A 21,029-nucleotide genomic window follows, 5' to 3' on the forward strand; every position below is an offset into this window, starting at 1 on the left:
AGTCTTTTATTTCTATAGCGACCTCGTATTGGCTCAGCTGAGCTTGATAGCCGTTAAGTTAATTGAAAAAAAAAATGTCATAAATAGTGAGATATTTATTATAATACGTATATGTGGATGTGTATCGATAATACTCAATTCTTTCTCCGTATAAAGTCTGATACGCATTCGACGGTTCGATTTTGTCGCCACTCTAATATTATATTAATACATTATACACACACATACACAAGAATAATCCTCATACACACTCTCTCACCCTCACACACACACGCAAACACATACATTCGTAATGTACACATTAATAGTCTGCAAAAGCAAACTCACATAAAAATGCTGTACTAAAAGCGAACAGAAAAAAAAAACATAGAACCCGCAACTGTTGATCTTTGCAGTCATGTCGTAAAAACCGATAGAAGGATTGTGTCCTAGCTGTCACGACATGCGATGGGGTGATCAACTCTCAACATTCGTTTATACATTATAATGACTTAATATTAAAAGTGCAACAAGTTGTGATACAAACTCTGCCTACACCGTTAGGGATCATGTTCAGTTTATGTATGTATCATAATTAACGATTTTGTTACATGTTTATGTTTTTTTTACATGCACGTATGATTCTTCTCCGCGTGCACAGGCTTTCCATATAAGTACTTTTAATTTTGGAACGTTACGTGCGACGTGTTAAGAATTTTATATGAAAAGTGGCGGAGAAAGGCTTGCTTGCATAGCCAGATGTGAAAAACATATATTATTTTACTTTATCATTTTATGGCCTCTAGAGGGCGACACATTGAAAGACGTCACATTAGCTGTAGCTAGCAGACAATCAAGATGCTTGTAGGTGTCTAGTTAACACATACGTAGGGACACACAGATAGGGACTTATACTCGTAACTCTCTCACTCTCTCGTACTGATTTCGACTTAATGAGTTTGAATTGAGATCTCTCGTCGGATCCAACTCGGATGGGCAGCGTTCGGGAAGCTGCGGAATATCTTCTCGTCCAAAATACCTCAGTGTCTCAAGACGAAAGTCTTTGACCAGTGCGTGTTGCCAGTACTACGGCAGTGAGACGTGGCCGCTTACTATGGGTCTCGTGAGGAGGCTCGGTGTCGCTCAGCGGACAATGGAGAGAGCTATGCTCGGTATTTCCCTGCTGGATCGAATCAGAAATGAGGAGATCCGCAGGAGAACTAAAGTCACCAACATAGCTCGGAGAAGTGCAAAGCTGAAGTGGCAGTGGGCAGGACACATAGCGAGGAGAACCGATGGCCGCTGGGGCGGAAGGGTTCTGGAATGGCGACCACGTGTCGGACGACGCTCAGTGGGTAGGCCCGCTACAAGGTGGTCCGACGATCTGGTGAAGGTCGCGGGAAGCCGTTGGATGCGGGTAGCGCGGGACCGATCGTCGTGGAGATCCTTGGGGGAGGCCTATGCCCAGCAGTGGGCGTCGTACGGCTGATGATGATGAGTTTGAATTCATATCTGGGTCATAGATAAGTGATATTAAGTGATTTCCAGGATGTGTGCCCGGTTGATGGCAGCAGTCTCGCCCCATATTACATGGAATATTAAAATGGCTGGGTGTATACAGGGTGTTAGTGACATCGTAACAATAAGTCACTATCGCCTATACCTACTTGTAGCTACCTGTATGTACTTGAACGGGGTGTTAGTGACATCGTAACGAATACTGAGAGGGATGATTCAGCTCATTATTCTGAGTTAATATCAAGTGGAATTTGCCATCGCAAAAGTAAAGAATTGAAAATAATTAAAAAAACTAAGAAAAATATCATTAATTTCGCGACGGAAAATTCCACTTGATATTAATTCAGAATCATGGTCTGAATCATCCCCCTCAGTAATCGATACACCTCTGCCTATTTCTTCAGCGATACAGGCGTGATGCTGCTATGTTTATGTTTTTTATTTATTTATTGTAGAATACAAAGAAAAATAACACAGTTAAAATAACACCGCTAAATCCTAGACGGGTTTGTCTTTGGCGCTATGAAATGTGTACTCGTAACAAGCGTGGGGTTTTCTCAACGGATCAGACCTGAGCTGCGTGTGTGGTGTGAAGTCACAGACCATAGCTCACGTAACATCTTGCCCCGCGTGCCCTGATACCTGTGCGCGAGAGGAGCTGTTGAATGCCACCGAAAATGCTGTCCGAGTGGCCGAGTGGAAAATACTGGGCTGAAAAAATCTGAATGCCATCGAAACGACAAGAAGAAGACAAGCGTCCAAGGGCGCGCATAACACACTGCGTTACGGACGCGAGCCTGCGCGCTTTAGAGGCGTCGATCACCATTTCGAGTAACTATGCGCATCCACGGCAAAATATGGATCTTTGATATGTGTTTTTTTATATAAGCTGCGCGGTGGGTCTTCTCCTTGTTAGCGCGATAGACTGGGCTTCTCGCTTCTTTTGAAATATAATAATTGGCAACAATCACTGTTTATTTCATTATTTACCTGTATAAAGACATGTACAGTTATACAAAAAAATAAACACACAGAACATAATTATAATAACACATTTTTTAGCCGTAAGTTTCTTTGTTACTAACACAATATGAATTGATGTCTGAAAAAAATACATAAAATTGGCTCATGACTATATCCCAAATAATATATGGCGCTGTTCAGGTTTAACGTGATAACTACCTATTGCTTTTGCTATTGCTTTTCTCATTGCCCAGGTACATAATTATACAATGTAATGGCAGAAGCATCAGGGTGTTAGTGACATTGTAACGAATATTGAGGGGGATGATTCAGACCATGATTCTGAGTAAATATCAAGTGGAATTTTCCTTCGCAAAATTCATGTTTTTTTAGTTTTAATTAAAGCACATAATAACGGGTTCTTATCGCGTTTAAATGGGAATTTTTAGTTTTTTTTTAATTATTTTCATTTCCATACTTTAGCGACGGAAAATTCCACTTGATATTAACTCAGAATAATGAGCTGAATCATCCATCTCAGTATTCGTTACGATATCACTTACAGAATGTATATATAAGTCTTTTCTCTATCTGTGGTAGCTTGTAATTAGCCTTTATTTATTAATAAGAAAAATAAAATAAATAAATTTAAATAAAATAAAATAATTGTTGCTAGATATTTGGATCATATTGTGTAAATAATTATGTTGCTACCTATATTGGTTCTCTTTATTTTGATCAGAATAATAGGTGGAGGATGTAATTGCGCCTGGGTGTTATGAAAAAGGACATCATTTATACTCAAAAGATGCATATATCTTTTATCCATGAAATTAGAAGATACGAAGGAAAATCTTTACAATACCATTTATATTTTTTGAGTTTTTGAAGAACGTAGACTGGGAAAGTCCTCCATTAATTGTCCTTCATCAGAGATATATCCATCGCAAGATGAGCTAAGTACCCACGTTTCACCGAGCATTCGGACTAACCAGATGGGTGAGCCGTTTATAATGGTCGAGCCAACTGTGTTAGTGAAAATTGCTCTTAAATTAATTACTTATTGGTGCAGTAGATTAAGACAGTAGTTAAACAAAAACTTTACAAAAAAGGTTATTATAAAGTTAGTGATTATTTAGAAGATATGAATGCATGGGACTAACTGTCTGAGAACTGATATTAGGCAGCTAAATTACTCAATTGTATACCAATATTTTATGTTTTTTTTTAAAGAACGTCTAGGTCCCTGTGCCGAGGTTTTTCTTGCAGCTTCTTTTCCCCGGCTATACAGGTTGTGAGAAGCTGCAGTAGTTTTAGGCGGATGAGACGTTCGTTATGTAAAATTGACGATTCAAAGTGTAACTATGTTACCTATTGAATAAAGATATTTTTGAATTTGAATTTGAGTAAAACTATTATAATTATATGTCATTGCCATATCTCGGGCCTATGGAGTCCCGGACTTTTGGAAGGCGTGCGCGAGGCCGATAATTAAGTTCTAAGAATCGGCGTGAGTCTGTTGGGTAATGGAAAAATGGGTGGATTCGAAGGCTTGTCTCTAAGTGCCCGAGTGATTGTAGGCTCTATACCGCCCTTATTCTCGGGTGGCAACACTCAAATGTACGTAATTTTCCTGCAAATTATATTTCTTGGATTGGATTTTTTTCTTAAGGACAATCGATGGAGTAATAGACGGGGAACATGTATGTGTATATACTTACTTAAATATAATATGGAAAAAATATAATGTTAATATTATTTATACATAAATTAAAGTACGTCGTAATAAAAAATAGAAAAAAATAATAATACGAGAAGTATAAACTTACATAACATAAGCTCACGACTATGTTTCCAATCGGGGTATGCAGAGGTAAATTCAACTCATGCCTCACTGTTTGACTTACGTGACACCGGTGACACAAGGAATTAGTGATATTATTTTGCTTTCTAAAGACGTTTTTTTTTAAATATCTGGCAATAAAAAAAAGTAACAAAACGAATACAGCCTATCTCCGAAACGCATTTCTCGGGTATGTGATCCTCACGATGATTTCCTTCACCGCTGAGCTCGTGACGTCATTTATGATTCAAATATGAATTGAAAACTAATTTCATAATCATAAGTAGCAACCTCACAGTGATAGTCAAGCGTTCTTCCAACTGGGCGACTACGGCTCTACTTTTACTTATCTTTATAAGTAAAGCAAATATAAATTGAAGAAGATATTTAGTATAAAAATATAGCATTCATTTTTATAAAATGAGCTAAATTTATTAAGCACGATGCGAAGTATAAATAAATTGACCTACTTTGTCTGTAGAATAGCGTCCTCTCGGCTACGAGACTGCTACGCGTGGGCGTAGCGCCGCTACGAGCGTACTACGGGGGGCGTACCAGCGTAGCAGCCGTATTTTGACGGCAAGAACAGCTGATCGTATTGATACGACTATACTAAGTTATGCAAATGCAATAATTATAACAGATTTTTATCGACTTATATTGATTTTTTGTACGTACTTGAGACGAGTAGACTGTGTTATGGATAAGGCAGTACAATAACTTACAAAGATTTTGTAAAATTGTATGAATTACCTACTTAGTTTCAGTTAACATAAACATAACATAAACAGCCTATAAACGTCCCACTGCTGGGCACAGGCCTCCCCTCAATCAAACGGAGGGGGTAAGGAGCATACTCCACCACGCTGCTCCACTGCGAGTTAGTTTCGGTTAATAAAATATTATACTTATATGCTAATTAATGATCTATATCTGAGATTATTGTTGCTCTGGAATTTGACGTTCTTTTAAGATATACTTCGATATTTTTTTTGTATTTTCCGGTCTGTACACGCCACCGAACATTTGTAATTTAAGTTTATTTTATGAGCCAGAAGTCGATTTACGCACTAGTGAATTGATCGAGAAAGTTCCATACAGAGCCAAGGGTTATATCTAACCCCAGGACACTTTTCATCCCGGTCAAATATTTCCCCCGGGACAAGACCAAACATGTCTGCGACGTTCTGGGCGAGTGGGTCTGGGGTCACGTGACGGTACATCGAATTCAAATGTACGCTTTATGAAGATTAACGTGAATTTGGATACTAACGTGAGTTTAGATTTTGAACGTTTTGAACGTGAGATTAGACATCCCCAACCCAAGCATTAACCTTGCTTCCTGGGGTTGCCTCATAACTTTATGTTGCTTAAAACAAGAAATAAACACTTTTTTATTTTTATTTTATTTTTATTTTATTAGATCAAAACTATTTTATTTTATAGGGAGCATCCAGGCTATTTACATATATATTAGCCCCGATTCCTGCAGACATCTCTTAATTTTACTTTAAGTTATACCTGTCATTTTCTTATCCGCCGAAAAGGAAAGGGACGGATGATTGACAGCTCTTAATTTTAGGAAGAATGAGTAAATAAATGAATAACCCGGGCGAATTTTTAGACGGTTGTTTTAGATTTGTGCTTAAAATTGACGTGTGTTCCATAAATTTTATGCTTGTCGATTACCCGTCCCTTTCCTTTTCGGCGGATAAGAAAATGACAGATATAACCTAAAATAAAATTAGATGGTATTTACAGGAATTAGCACCATTATATACATATATATGGCGTTGTAAAATTTGAACTTTATTTAATATTCTTATTAGGAAAAAAATATATTCGGTAAGTAACATTTAGACAAGCAAGCTATGCCAAGAAGAAATCAAATCTGGTGCATTAAGGAGAATCAATTTGACGGTCTAAACCCATGCATGATAGCCCAGTTGGTATAACGCTTGCCTCTAACTTTGAGGTCACAGGTTCGAATCAACCATTAATTTTCGAATTTGTTTTCGAATTCATGTTTGCATCATAAATGATTATCATGTGCTCGGCGGTGAAGGAAAACATCGTGAGGAAACCCACATTCCAGAGAAATGCATTTTCGGAGGTATGTGACCTAACCTGTATTGGGCTGGTTTTCCTTTCGCGGGTTGGAAGGTCAGACAGGCAGTCGCTTCTGTAAAAAACCGGACCTGTCAAATCTTCAGGTTAGGTAAGTGGACCCTGTGGAAAAACGGGATAATGCTAGGGAGATAATGATTTGACGGTCTGATTGCTACTACCAAACATATCAAAGCGGTTGAAACCGTTAAGCTTGTTGATTGTATTGGCCGTTCTTAGAAAAAAAATATTATTGCTATAGTTCGTGCGATTAAAAAGGATAATCTTTTATTTTTTGTTCATCCTGTAAGTATAGTGGCCGATAAGCTTACTATTATATCGCAATGGAGTAGTCAGAGGTACAACCATTGCAAGTTGAACTAAATACCCACACCTCAAGGAGCTTTGTGTTAGACCAACGTAATAGGATTGATCGGAATATAATAATATTTAACGAGAAATTGAAAGACTAATTTCCTTTGAAAATGGATTGATGAAAGTGACTGCTTTCAAAACACGGGGTGGGGGTTGTGGTGGGGGGAGGCAACATTGAAGCAATTCTCAATCCCTACAAGCAATATTGGTATTTGACATGTGTTGACATTGCGCACTTACTTTTATATGCGCAAGTGTTTTTACTTTTGTATACGAGTTACTTCAATGTAGGCTGTCTAGACTTCCAGTTAATTTTCCTGATATTATATAGCGCACAAGGCTGTGTACTATATTTCTGTCCTGTATAGGCGGCATGGGTCCACGCCGCGTGCTTCTTCTGTCTTGTGGGTTGTGAGGTGGATTACCAACCTCATCAACCCTGCTATCAGGGTTACTATTGAGCCGCCAAAGCCGCATGTTGTGCAAATTATACCGAGGGCTTTCACCAATAGACGCCGCGAAAGCTATCTACGTACATAAATGTCGTACTTCTATTGGTCGAGGTAAAAAATCGTTTTTTTTTGGATTCTATTTGCTTCGATCCTGAAATAATTTTCTCGCTTAATTCACATTCATCAATCGTTTCATACAAGCGCGGTTAAGAGCGCTATTAGAAGTGTTATTTCTAGAAATTAGAATGTTTTGCTTTATATTTTATATTCCTAACACCTCTACCATGTACCTCTCTCACGTACAATTTGTAACTCGGGCTAATTCCATTTGAACGGAGTTTCATCATTAATTTAACTGAGAACACTAATTACGTATCCTTGTTAAGAACACGAACAAGGTCAGCTTCAGACCGCGCGGTTCGGAGCACACCACAAATACTTATTTATTTATTATACAATACATTACAATACAATACAACACAATACAAATACACTTTATTGCACCAAAAAAAGAAATAATTACAAATGACTCTTAACAAAGTACATGTCAAATGGCGGCCTTATCGCTTAAAGCGATTTCTTTCAGACAACCATAAGTTGAGGAAAAATGTAAAAATTTAAAGATTGTGGGTACAAACTATAAGTACAACTTACCAATAAATAACGCTTACGAGCTGAGTTCGTACGAACCTATTCTATTTAAATCGTCTATTTAAGCTTCTGTCTTCTTTCTGTCTTTTACCTTCTTAGGTCTATAATTCAGAAGAACATGTTTATTTTTACAGTACTTACCAGTATTAAAGAGAATTTATAAAGAGGAAATTAGATCGAAATATCCTGATCTCTTAGTTCTTCTTCTATTGTGTGGATTATGAGACCAATGATTTGTAGCCAAAGAGGCGGCCAACCAGCTCGCGACACCAAATACATTAGGACTCCGATACCGACCACGCTGGCGTGGTTGACGATTTTCCTCAATCAGCGCTTATTGCTATCGACCCACTAGGGTCGATTAATTCTTTCAAATATTTGTCCTCTCAGACGACGCCCTGAGCCGAGGTTCGCGCCCAACTGGGCACCCTCAGGCCTGTAGTCTTAAACGTTGTACCGGGTGAGAGCCTTCAGCGCTCCCAATTTGTCCGGCCAAATAGTTAATGCCATTAGCGGCAAATTTACAATAAGTCACGTCAAAAAAAAAGAGACCCATGATTGACCTCATCAACTTCTTAATTTAATTTCGAAACAAATGACGATCGATACGATAGTCAACTTCTATAGGAATTAATATCTGACGCTCCGATTTCGCTCATTACGCGCAGTTTAAAGCCAAATCTTACTTAGCTGTACATTTTTCTTGGCATGCGCTCGCTTACGGCTAGTCTGAATCGGGCCTTGGGCAAGTTTATGTCGCGAGAGGAGCTTGTTTCTGTAGATTTGTAAGGCAGAGCGGTATGTGACGATATTGTTTTAATTCCCTGTCTAATGAGACTCGAGAAGACGTGAACGTACGTGAACACTCGCATTCCAGGGCTTTGAACGGACCATAAATATGGAGAATATTTGTAAGTAAAGGTTAAATGCTTACTGTATGAATGCGTGACTTTATGCGTGCCTTTTTATTATTATTATTAACATAAAAACGAATGAACGTTGAATGTTTTGCAAACTCAGAAAATAAAAAAGACAAAACAAAAGAGAAATGGAAATAGTACAATAGTTGTATCTTTCTTAAGACGCTTATACCAAGTGTGGCTGCAAGTTGCCTTTTTATTAACCTGTAGCTCTGCCCACCCCATTAGGGATTACAGGCGTAAGGCATTAGAAATTATGTATACAGGGTGTTAGTGACATCGTAGCGAATACTCAGAGGGGGTGATTCAGACCATGATTCTGAGTTAATATCAAGTGGAATTTTCCGTCGCAAAATTCATGTTATTTTTTTAGTTTTTTTAAATTATTTTCAATTCTTTACTTTTGCGATGGAAAATTCCACTTGATATTATACTCGGAATAATCAGCTGAATCATCCCTCTCAGTATTCGTTACGATGTCACTTACACCCCATACAAGTACATACAGTAGCCATACAAGTAGGTATGGATGTTAGTGAGACTGTAACGAATACTGAAGGGGATGATTCAGACCATCATTCTGAGTCGATATCAAGTGGAATTTCCTGTCGGAGAAGTCGTGAAAATTTTAGAGCTTATTTAAAATTATTTTCCGTTCCATACTTTTGCGACGGAAAATTCCACTTGATATCAACTCAGAATCATGGCCTGAATCATCCCTTAAAGTTTTCGTTACGATGTCACTAACATCCTGTATACTTACATAATTTCTAATGCCTTACGCCTGTAATCCCTAATGGGGTGGGCAGAGCTACAGGTTAATAAAAAGGCAACTTGCAGCCACACTTGGTATAAGCGTCTTAAGAAAGATACAACTATTGTACTATTTCCATTTCTCTTTTGTTTTGTCTTTTTTATTTTCTGAGTTTGCAAAACATTCAACGTTCATTCGTTTTTATGTTAATAATAATAATCTTCTTCTTCTATCGTGTGGGTTTTGAGGCGAATTACTAACCTCATCAACCAATCTCAATAGCGGCTCAATAGTAACCCTGACACCAGGGTTGATAATAATAATAAAAAGGCTACTTAGGTGAAACCTACAACACACACATGTTATGTTAAATGTGTGTAGAATTCGTAGCCATATTATGTAATTCGCATTATGACTAGCCGTTTTGTAATGCGGCGGGTTATCAATTAGACGGATTGAGACAAGTGACCATCACACGAGTTAGCAGTAGTTACCCTCATTCAGTGCTTATCGCTATCGACCCACCAGGGTCGATTTATTAAATCAAATACCTCTATAATCCTCTCAGATGACGCCCTTTGGGCACCCTCAGGCCTGTTGTCTTGAATTTTGTTCCGGATGAGAGCCCTGACGGGAAGCGCTGACGCTTCCCATTTGTCTGGCCAAGTAGTTAATGTCATTTGAAGCAAACCTATTAAGTCACGGCAAAACAATACATCTTTAGCGGATTTTCAAAACTGATTATTAAAAAAACCATTTAGCAAGAATTACTTTTAAAGGTCACAAAGGAAGACCATGACTTTGTACACTTGGGGTCCCAATTGGGGTTATCCAAGGTAACAACTATCGCAAGACGAACTAAGTACTCACGATTCACAGAACCTACTGTTAGACAAAATCTGTCAACAAAATCGGAGGCTGCATAAATCATAAATCCTTTCAGGGAATCTATTGCTTTTTCTAAGAGGAGTCGAGGGGGTTATATTACTGAGAACTGGTAAGGGTGGCTGTGGCTTTAGAAAAACATATCATTATATTTATAAATCTGTGATGTTTTGGCTGACCTTGAACTTCAAACCAGAAGACAGCTCGATATTCCATATTAGAGTGGTGGAGTATGCTTCTGTACCAAGTGAAATGTCGGGAATAGTAAAAAGATGTTTAAATTTTAATGATGTACTTAAATCGTTTTTTGATTTCAGCATGAAGAAAGAAAAAGAAGAGGTTCGAGATTAATGAGACGATATTTTAAAAATTCGAATCAAAACGGTCTTCTTGCTCTCCCAATTGAGTGGAGTCATAATTCCTCAACAAAGTTATGAACGCACATCTTAGATGCTACACGTTCTGAGAACGCCATAAATTCCAAGGAATTTCAAGTTTTCGAGCTTAAGAGCAAACATAAGATTGTAAAGGTGCGTGGAGACTGTACGTAGATGCTACATCTGGCCCGGCGGCGGCGGCGGTGTGGACGGCGCGGGCGAGCCTGCGAGGCCGGTGGGGGAGGGTGGCATGGTCGGCGCGAGGGGGCGGCGGGGGCGTCAGACGACCGCCTACGCTCGCGGCGGCGGACGTGTTTATCTCGCGCAGTCAGCGGCCGGGCCGCGGCCCGCGCACCGCCCCGAGCGGCGTGTCACCCGCCATTTATTTTCTAACCATATTAAAAAAAAAACTTTTCTACTTCGAGAATTACGCGAAGATACGTGCGGGTAAGTTCTGTGTAACAATGATTTTTATGTGGACGTCTTACAGCTCAATTTCATGTTTGCCTCCCTTATACAGTTTTGACACTTGTACATGTACCTATATTTGGCTGAAACAATTTTATAAGCGGTGTTTTATTATTCTTATATGTTTTGCGTTTAAGATCGTTGCCTTGGGAAGTTTATTACATATTTTTGTCGGGTTTCTGTGAGTTTTGTTGAGTTCAATCGAATTTTGATTGGTTTGTGTTTGTTAATTGAGTTGTGCGGTGGTGGAACTTAGGAGATAGTTTGGAACCTCTAGTTTACAATAAATTTATAACTTAAACAAATAATTACCGACCAACTTTGGCAAGTTTCTTGGGAGTTAAGTTGGTGAAACAATATTCAACTATAGTGTACTTTAATAGTACTCGCACGAGGTGGTACATAATGATTATGTTTCAATGGACTTTTTCTTTTTTAATTAGCAGAAAGATAATATTAGGTAAGCCACAAATATAAAAAGAAAGCTCACCTTATGGAGGAGAATTTTAAGATGTTAGAAAATAAATTTGTAATGAAAAACATTAAACAAAAGCCAGTCAAGTGAGAGTTTGACTCGCGTACATAGTGTTCCGCACAATTTGCCATCTGGTCATTATCAGACCCTGAATACCAACCACTAACAAACACCAAGGACTAGAGTGCTCATCAAGACAAATCAAACAAGTCCAAATTCGGGGGTCGTGCGTCATTTTAATGCCGAATTCTTATACTATAACCACCTGGTCATCATCAGATGCTGAATACCAAGGGCCAGAGTGCTCATCAAGACAAATCAAACAAGCCCAAACTCGAGGGGTTTACGTCATTTTGTCGAGTTCTTATCCTTTAACCACCTAGTCATCATCAGATGCTGAATACCAACCACCTAGGGCCAGAATGCTGATCAAGACTAATTAAACAAGCCCTAACTCGAAGGACTTGCGTAATTTTGCCCGTATGCGTGATATTCATAATTATCTAGTTCTTATAGCAAATGTAAATTGTTACTGGCAATAAATTTATTTTATTCTTATTTTATTGTCGAGTTCCTTTGACCACCTGGCCCTAGAACCTTATCATCAGACCCTAGAACCTTTAATATCTAAGAACCTTCTCGCTAATATCAACTATCAAACGAAAACAAACTGCATCTAAATCGGACCATCCGTTCTGGAGCTACGATACATAGACAAAAGGGTGAAACTTACAACATCCCTCTGCGTTGGGTCGGCGCAAACAAATTGACTTTGTCGATTGATTGGCCTTGGTCTTATATTTATATTTAAAGTATTCAGGGGGTACATCCACAATCCTGACATAGTGAGTGCCTAAGGTGCATAGTAACCGATATGACACGCTCGGCAAGGTATCGTCCGTCAATTTACGTGGTTGACATCGCTAGGACTAACCTCGGGATGCACTCACCGACAGCTCGAACTACTCGTGCGATCAAAGCAATTACTTATGAAAACCCAGATACAAATTTATACAGGGTGCTAGTGACATCGTAACGAAAACGTTGACGGGTGATTCAGACCATGATTCTGAGTTCATATCAAGCGAAATTTTCCGTCGCAAAACTGTGGAATTGAAAATAATTAAAAAAAAAACACAAAAATGAACAAGAATTTTCCGAGAGGAAATTCCACTTGTTATAACAATTCAAAATCGTGGTCAAAATCATCCCACTCAGTATTCGTTATAGTGTCACTAACACCCATAATTCATGGTTTTAGTGACATCACAACAAATACACAGGGGGATGATTCAGACCATGATTTTGAGTTAATATTAAGTGGAATTTTCCGTCGTCCTGTATATATGTACATTGGCGGAACTCACTAATGGTATGTTAGTAAGTAAAATCGCATACATGGTCGATTTGGAGTGTCTGTACTCGTAATGGCTCTCTGTATTTTAGAATAAAATAAATAAATCCCCTCAGATAACACTTCGAGCTGAAGTTCGAGACCACCTTCTGGTCATCCGTTGTCTTAAATTTTGTACCAGGTGAGATCCCTCAGCGCTCCTCATTTGTCCGGCCAAAAGTAGTTAATACCATCTGAGGCAATAAGTAATATAAAAAACCAGAGTTACAGGCTTATCTAATCAAAATCCACAAAATACACTCCCGTGTGTCTTTAGAATGAGCACAAGCACAAGTGGCCAATAATATAACCCAAGACATTCCTGCCTAAAATAAAATAAATCAGAAAATCTTAGCGATAGATTCTGTTCTCGCGGCACGGCATCGGCGAATTATATCAACGGCTTTGACCAATAACCATACAACGTCTATCTATGTAGATAGCATTCGTGATTGTATTGGTCGGAACCCTCGATATAATTCGTGCCGGCTGCCGTGAAGATCAAAAACAAAAAACATTAAAATATCAAGCAAAAAAAAAAGAAAAAAGTAAGTAATACGTTTTTAACTACCCCTTAAGAAGCACGGGCAATTAATAGGTACTCTATTCCTTGTGTTGTGGTTTCATTTGATGTTTCAAAGTTCGATGCGCATGGAGATAGACGGTATAGATGCGTTCTGGGGAGAGAAGCGGAAGATAAATATAAAAATGATAAAAAAATAAGAGTAAAAGCTTCGAAGGTACGTCTTTATTTCTACAGTGGTGCATTTTTTTTTTAATGTGAGAAGTAGTGGCTGAAAAAATGTTGAAATAAAACTGCAATTTAGATGAATATTCTTATATAATATTCTATAAATTCAACCGTAATAAAGATATAATACAATACTTAAAAACTAAATTAATATATAAGTAAGTAAGTGCAAAAACATGAATAATACAGTATGATAATTAAAAAAACTGTAAATATATTTAATTCAGTTTGTTTTCCGCACTACCAATTATCCGAATTCTGTGAATTCTGTGTACTTAAATAAGTACGTCAAGCGCCAGAACCAGCTTTGTTTAAGTTCCACGTAAAATGGGGCGCCTCTATTGCAATACCTAACATAACTATCTAAATATCAGCTAAATACCTTATTTGTATTAGTTCAAATTAATCCTTCATCGATTCTTATACAAGCAGATTTTCCATCGAAGTTTCTAGCCGAGCCTTCTAGAAGTTTCGAGTAGAACGCTTTTGCGTAATCAGTCAATTTCAATGACTAAATCATTTATCTTCTTAAATCCGCAAATTTATTCAACGCTGTTAATTAATTTATTAAGTAAGTAGAGTTAGTTTCCGGGTGTTTGTATTGACAATGATCACGGGTCTATATTTAATCCAAATCAAATAAATATTTCCAGACCTTAAAAAACACAGCTTCTATGATGACTACTCTACTTTTTATGATCAACCTAATAACGTAGTTAAGAAAAGAAAAATCATATAAGTAAGCCCAAAGTAAATCAAATAAAATATATATCTTTTTTAGCAGAAATATGGAAAATAGAAACTTACAGACCACCTACTCCTTGGTGTATGCCAAAATTCTTCCGCATCGTTCGCGCAGTCAGTTCTTTTTTGGAGTTATATCATTGTGTCACGTTATAAGGAAGGGGTAAGGAGAGGTGTATCTACTTTCCTTGCCAACTATGTTTAAGTCCCATGTAATAGGGGGCGACCCTATTGCCATTTGCAAACCTATGTTTTTTCTCTTTATCTGGATGAAATACAAACCCGACCTGAATTTGACAATAAGTTCGTTGTGCAAAGTTTGAAGAACTTCGGATGAGTTTGATGGGACTTGGAAATATGAGGGAAGGGTTCGTTGTTTCCGCTTCGAAGTAAGACGGAAAGCGGAAGGGACGGATGGAAACTTATTACGCAGTAGATGACTTCTGTAGACATAAAGGGTCCTAATCAGGCTCGGGGTGAGACTTGACACCGGCCTAGGCATTTAAGAGACGATCTGCTTTCTACGTGAGAGGCTGATAAAAAACCAGGCAGCCCTCGGCCCCTTACGGGACCTACCACCTCTGGTGGGATCGTTCAGCCGTTACCACGATCATGAACTAGTGGTGCCGTGCTGTTATCCGGAGTGGACCGCTAGGAGATACCTCAACTACCCCAAATTTACTGAAATGAAGAGATGACGCGGACGGATTGCTTGCTTGCATATTTGGTAGTGGTGGTATAGGGAAGTCAGGAAAATGCTCCACCGATAAGATCGTGGCTCTTAAATTGATGATGATGAGTCGATGGTGGAATGAGCCACGAGCCAGACTAGCCGGCTGGCGGTAATCGGCCCTACAGGCGACCGGGCATTTGCCCGATTTGGCCTATAGTCACTCCGATCTTGGCTCTTGGCAGTTGGCAGGCAGTTGTGTAAAGGGTACCCCTATTTGCGCAGTCAATTAATTATTGCCTGCAACCGAATCCTGAATATAATTCCTGAGAAATGCATTTCGGAGGTACGTGACCTAAGCTGTATTGAGTTGGTTTTCTTTCCGCGGTTTAGAAGGTTATGCAGTCGGTTTTGTAAAAACCGGACCTGTCAAATGTTCAGGTTAGGTAAGCGGACCCTGTGGAAACGGGATAACGCTAGAAGTTTATGGACCGAATTCTGAATAATTTCCCGTTGGTAGCTGTTGGAATGGAAAATTGTTTTGGGTGATAGGCTGATCCCTTGTCAACATGAGGTGCATCCTATCCATCTTAGGACTTTGTAGGTATCAACATAACTTGTAGCTCTGCCGACCCTATTGGAATTTACGGGTGTGAGATTATGTATGTAAGTAACATCATAGCATTACGCCTGTATCGTCGAAGGTAGGCAGAAGTGTATGGTACAATATTACATCCACTTCTCGCCAGCTATGTCCTATGTATGTTTTTAAAGATAAATAGAATAGAATAGAAATAGTTTATAATAAAAGGATGCCACACAAAAAAAAGACAACAACATCATATCAAATTTCCACTAAAACAATTACAAATAAGCAAGTCGGAAGTTTCGGCCTCACTTAGCACAAGTAAATAATGAAGTAAATTGGTATAAAATCGGTACGTTTCATAGTATTTTTTCTCTATTTATAAAATACGACCTACGATACGTTTTACAGTCATTACGGATGTGAATTCCCCGTACATCCGTGGGCGATAACATTTGACATTTAGAGAAAAGTATAAAAAACAATTATGGAGTCTTTCTTGCTGTGTTGTGGCTCAAAACCAGCGCTGGATCCTTCACAGCATAGTCTGAGTCACTTCCTTTTGCCCACTTACCTAATACATAACATAAACAGGCTACATACGTCTCAATACGCTATATACGTATCAATCAAGTGGAGGTATGGAGCATACTCCACCACCCTGTTCCACTGCGGGTTGGTGAAGGTTACCTAATGCTATACCTAATTAGTTCTTAAAGAAAAATGTAAAATGTTACCGGCAATATTTTTTTTTATTATTGTTGCTTCCCACTGCAGGGCAAAGGCCTATATTCTCTTCTTCCACTCCTCCCTGTCCCCAGCTTGTTCGTGCCACCGTTTCAAAAAGCGGTCTAACTTGTCGCGCCATATTTTTCGTGGTCTTTTTCGTGTTTTCTTGGCCCTGTAGTGGGAAGATCGAGGGCTGTTTTATTAGTAATAATAGCAACAATAATATTGGTGCTTGGACGTAACAGAAAATCTCGTTTGTGTTCCCGAAGGAGTACGCAGAAGTGGAAAGCATATATTAATTACACTCACTCCTCGCCAGCTATGTTTAAGTCCCACGCAATAGGGAGCGAGTCCATTGACATTAACCGGGCATAGATACTGGAAACCACGTGATATCTCAATTATTATCTATGATACATACATACACATACATAAACTCATGCCCGTAATCCCAAATGGGGTGGGCAGAGCCACAAGTAATCAAAGACAACTTGCAGCCACTGTTGATACGAAGTCCTAAGATGGATATGATGAACCTTATGGTGATAAGGGATCAGCCTATCGCCCATAACATTAGTTCATCATGTTGTTGGAGGAGGATTATCTATGATACAAATACAAATCTTTATTGGTAACGTAAGCTACATGTCATTGGTACGTACATTAATTATGTGTACTTATACATTATTATAGGAAAGAAATTTATAAAATTCAAAAAATATGTTCTTAAATAACCACTCTTTTATACAAACATGAACTTAAACTTCTTCTACTTATGTTGTGGGTTGTGGAGTGAAATACCAACCTCATCAACCCTGATCTCATACTCATTAAACATACAAAAGATCAAGCGTACTCCCCTTTGGGGTAGGCAGATACAACGGAATGCCACTTACTATGATCCTGACCACTTTCGTTCCTTCCACTCTCATCAAAGTCTTCATGGCCTTTCGTTAAAACATCCTTAATTTAATCGCAGTATGCACTAGGTCTTCCTCTTTCGACTTTCTTATCATGTGGGTTGTGAGGTGGAATACCAGCCTCATGAACCCTGGAGTCAGAGTTATGATTGAGCTGCAAAAGGAACCTGACAAGGCTTATGTAACGTTTACTCACTTACATCAGTAAATAGTAACCGAGACCAATGGCTTAACGTGCCTTCCGAAGCACGGATCATCTTACTTTCGGACAATCAGGTGATCAAACTAGGGATCACAGTGATTTTTGTGATATGTCCCCATCGGGATTCAAACGCTCAACCACTGGACCACAGAGGCCGTTACTCTACTCCCGGCTGACAATTGACTTAAGTATATAGATGTTCATTGTGCCACGTTAAGGGCCTTTGGCGGCTCAGTAATAACCGTGACACTGGTGTGTGAGTTCCACGACCAACCTTGGGGTTGATGAGTTGGGTCATTGGCCTCACAAGCCATAGGAGAGGAGAAGAAGAATGTGAGCATGAGACATCTCAATATCTGTCTGATAAAAATAAATGATTTTGTAATAAAGTAACAGGCATAGGTACATACCTACCTTTGTAATATTTCTACATAATATAATGTATATAATACTATTACTACAGTACAATAAACGTTTATATGAAAGCCTAGTATAATTCAATTTCTCAGCAAAAGCTTCTATTTGACGGTTACTCTGGACAACACGATATTATTTTTACTCTGTATTCCGGTCGTGTTGTGACGAAATGAAGACACTATTTAACGTAATTATCAAAGACAAAAGGTCAATTATTTTCAGACACTAATTTGGTCTCAGTGGTTTAGTGGTTAGAGCGTTGGGCCCGGGTTCAATTCCCGATGGTTACCTGTTTCCATAATCAATCTGCTTTTGAGAGATTCTACTTTTGACAGATTCTACTTTTAACAGATTCTACATTTGCTAGACTCTACTTTTGACACATTCTACATTTGACACATTCTGCTTTTAACAGTTTTTTTTTGACAGATCAAACGCTATAATTATATTATTATGTTAGAGATTCTACTTTTGACAGATTCTATATTTGTCACATACTACATTAATGACACATTCTGCTTTTAACAGTTTTTTTTTGACAGATCAAACGCTATAATTATATTATGTTAGAGATTCTACTTTTGACAGATTCTATATTTGTTACATTCTACATTAATGACACATTCTGCTTTTAACAGTTTTTTTTGACAGATCACACGCTATATATTATGTTATATTTTTCGGCCGTTTCCTCCGAGTGACACATTTCCGTCTCTGCCCACAAACGTGACCTTTTACGAAGCATTTTATAATTACGGACCCTCGAGATTTACATATTTTTCGCAACGTCCTTTCATTAATTCCTTAAATGTGACCGAAATTTTATGTAGTAGAACAGTTTTACCAGGAAAAATGTAATTAAACCAACTGATGCGATCTGTCATGTACGTCATTATGCTTGTAACAACTGATTTCATAGAGTAAAAAGTTTCAGAGAGTACAGTAGTAAGTAATTAAGTACTTGAAGAATCTAAACACAAAATCTAATGACCTTTAAGTTATGATTAGAATAATACATAAAAGTGTAAATAGCCTATATACGTCACACTGCTGGGTACAGGCCTCATCCGGAGGGGGTATGGAGCATACTCCACCACACTGCTTCCGAATGCACGCTGCACTGCGGGTTGGTAGAGGCATTTGGGCTAGTAGCTCACCAATTGCTCAACATGCCTTCTGAATCTTGCTTTTTCGGACTACCAGGTGATTTAGCCTGCAATGTCCTAGCCAAATAAGGATAGTAACAAACTGATTTTTGACAGTATTCCCATCGGGAATCGAACCCGGACCTCCAGATCGTGAGCCCAATGCTCTAACCATTAAACCACGGTGACTGTAATACAACTGAAAAAAAGGATATAATAACATTTTACACTTCCAGTTTTAAAGTTAATTATAACCGATAGTACCGGTACCGGGGAGAATATTACTACGTATAGAACAACGGCAACTCCGCTCCCCACCAGCGGCTAAGCTAGGTTTACCTCACCCCCCTCGGCATACTTTAGTCTTCAATCTTATGGGCGTCAGACGTCACACACACACAGATGCGTGTGAACGATAACGTCAATGTGTAGTGTCTGTGTAAAACGGGGTATTTTGTATAAAGCGTCCGGAGTGTGGCATAGGTACCTGATCAAAATGGCCGCGTCCCCACTTTCGCGTTCACCTTACAAAAATAGTGCGTTATTTTCCCTACCTGTAAAGCTCTTAAAGGCCTATGGGTTCAGAAACGAAAACGTCAAGGTAAAGTAGCACTTATCGTATTTCCCGAGATAATATTAGTAGACCCCTGTCAGGGATGGTACGTAGTGAGTAAGGGCGACGTGTGTCCACGATTATGCGGCATCCGGATTATCGGCTACCACTTCGAGGTGAAGATTTTGAAATGGGTTTATGTCCATTCTTCAAACGTTCTCCTGAGAACATTACAATTTATTTTAGGACAGAACTAGTGTTAGATAGAACTGAACAAATCGGCCTAATCTCGACTGAATAACTTCATCTCGGCTTCTGTATTTTGAAAGATCTTACTCGTACCGCGCATTGAAGCTTCTTCTTCTATCGTGTGAGTTCAGAGGTGGATTACCAACCCCATCAACCCTGGTGTCAGGGTTACTATTGAGCCGCCAAAGGCCCTTGACGTGGGTCATGTAACAACTAGGTACTAACTTCTACTAACTTATATCAGTAAGTAGGAACCGGGACCAACGGCTAAACGTGCCTTCCGATGCACGGAAGAAGCCAAAATTATAGTAAACCCTTACCTAAGTCACACCCCGGAGACTTCATACGATCCTCGTTTTACATAGACACTAGACATTGACATTATCGTATACGCGCATCTGTGTGTGTGACGTCTCACATCATACTATTCAAGTCTAAACTATGTTCGAGGAGGGGGTGAGGTAAATATAGCTCAGACGCTGGTGGGGAGCGGCGAGTTGCCGTTCGTATTATTATTCCTTGTTCAATGCCTAAGTATAACTTGTCAAACTTATATCGAAATATAATCACTACCCAATTGCATTGAACGAGACTGTCGGTTTAATAATAGACTTGCAATAGGCTAGATGGGGTTGCATCTGAATACATACATTGGTTATTCGCAAATAAATGAATTGAATTGAAATATAATTTGTGAAATGATAATCTAGAAATAAAACACAATCAGAAGAAAATAAATTTATTGCCAGTAATAGTTCACATTTCTATATAACTATTATGAATATTACGAATAAGGGCAAAAGGAAATGGCTCAGCTTGTGCTGTGATGGAAGCATGCTATCCTCTTCCTGGGATATTGTGTGGTAGTAGTTGTCAACAAGGGCTGGAGGACATTAAATAGTAA

General features: G+C 38.7%; 1 protein-coding gene across 1 annotated transcript in view; it reads left to right on the plus strand.

The window, feature by feature from the left end:
- LOC126375861 (atrial natriuretic peptide-converting enzyme-like) overlaps window positions 1-21,029 on the plus strand; it is a 161,913-nt gene that overhangs the window by 29,355 nt on the left and 111,529 nt on the right. The window contains exons 2-3 of the mRNA XM_050022932.1: window positions 10,998-11,193; window positions 12,046-12,107. Coding sequence (XP_049878889.1) covers window positions 10,998-11,193; window positions 12,046-12,107 — 258 coding nt within the window. The remainder of the gene's footprint in view (window positions 1-10,997; window positions 11,194-12,045; window positions 12,108-21,029) is intronic.

Source organism: Pectinophora gossypiella, chromosome 2 (genome assembly GCF_024362695.1).
Source record: "Pectinophora gossypiella chromosome 2, ilPecGoss1.1, whole genome shotgun sequence".
Taxonomy (NCBI): domain Eukaryota; kingdom Metazoa; phylum Arthropoda; class Insecta; order Lepidoptera; family Gelechiidae; genus Pectinophora; species Pectinophora gossypiella.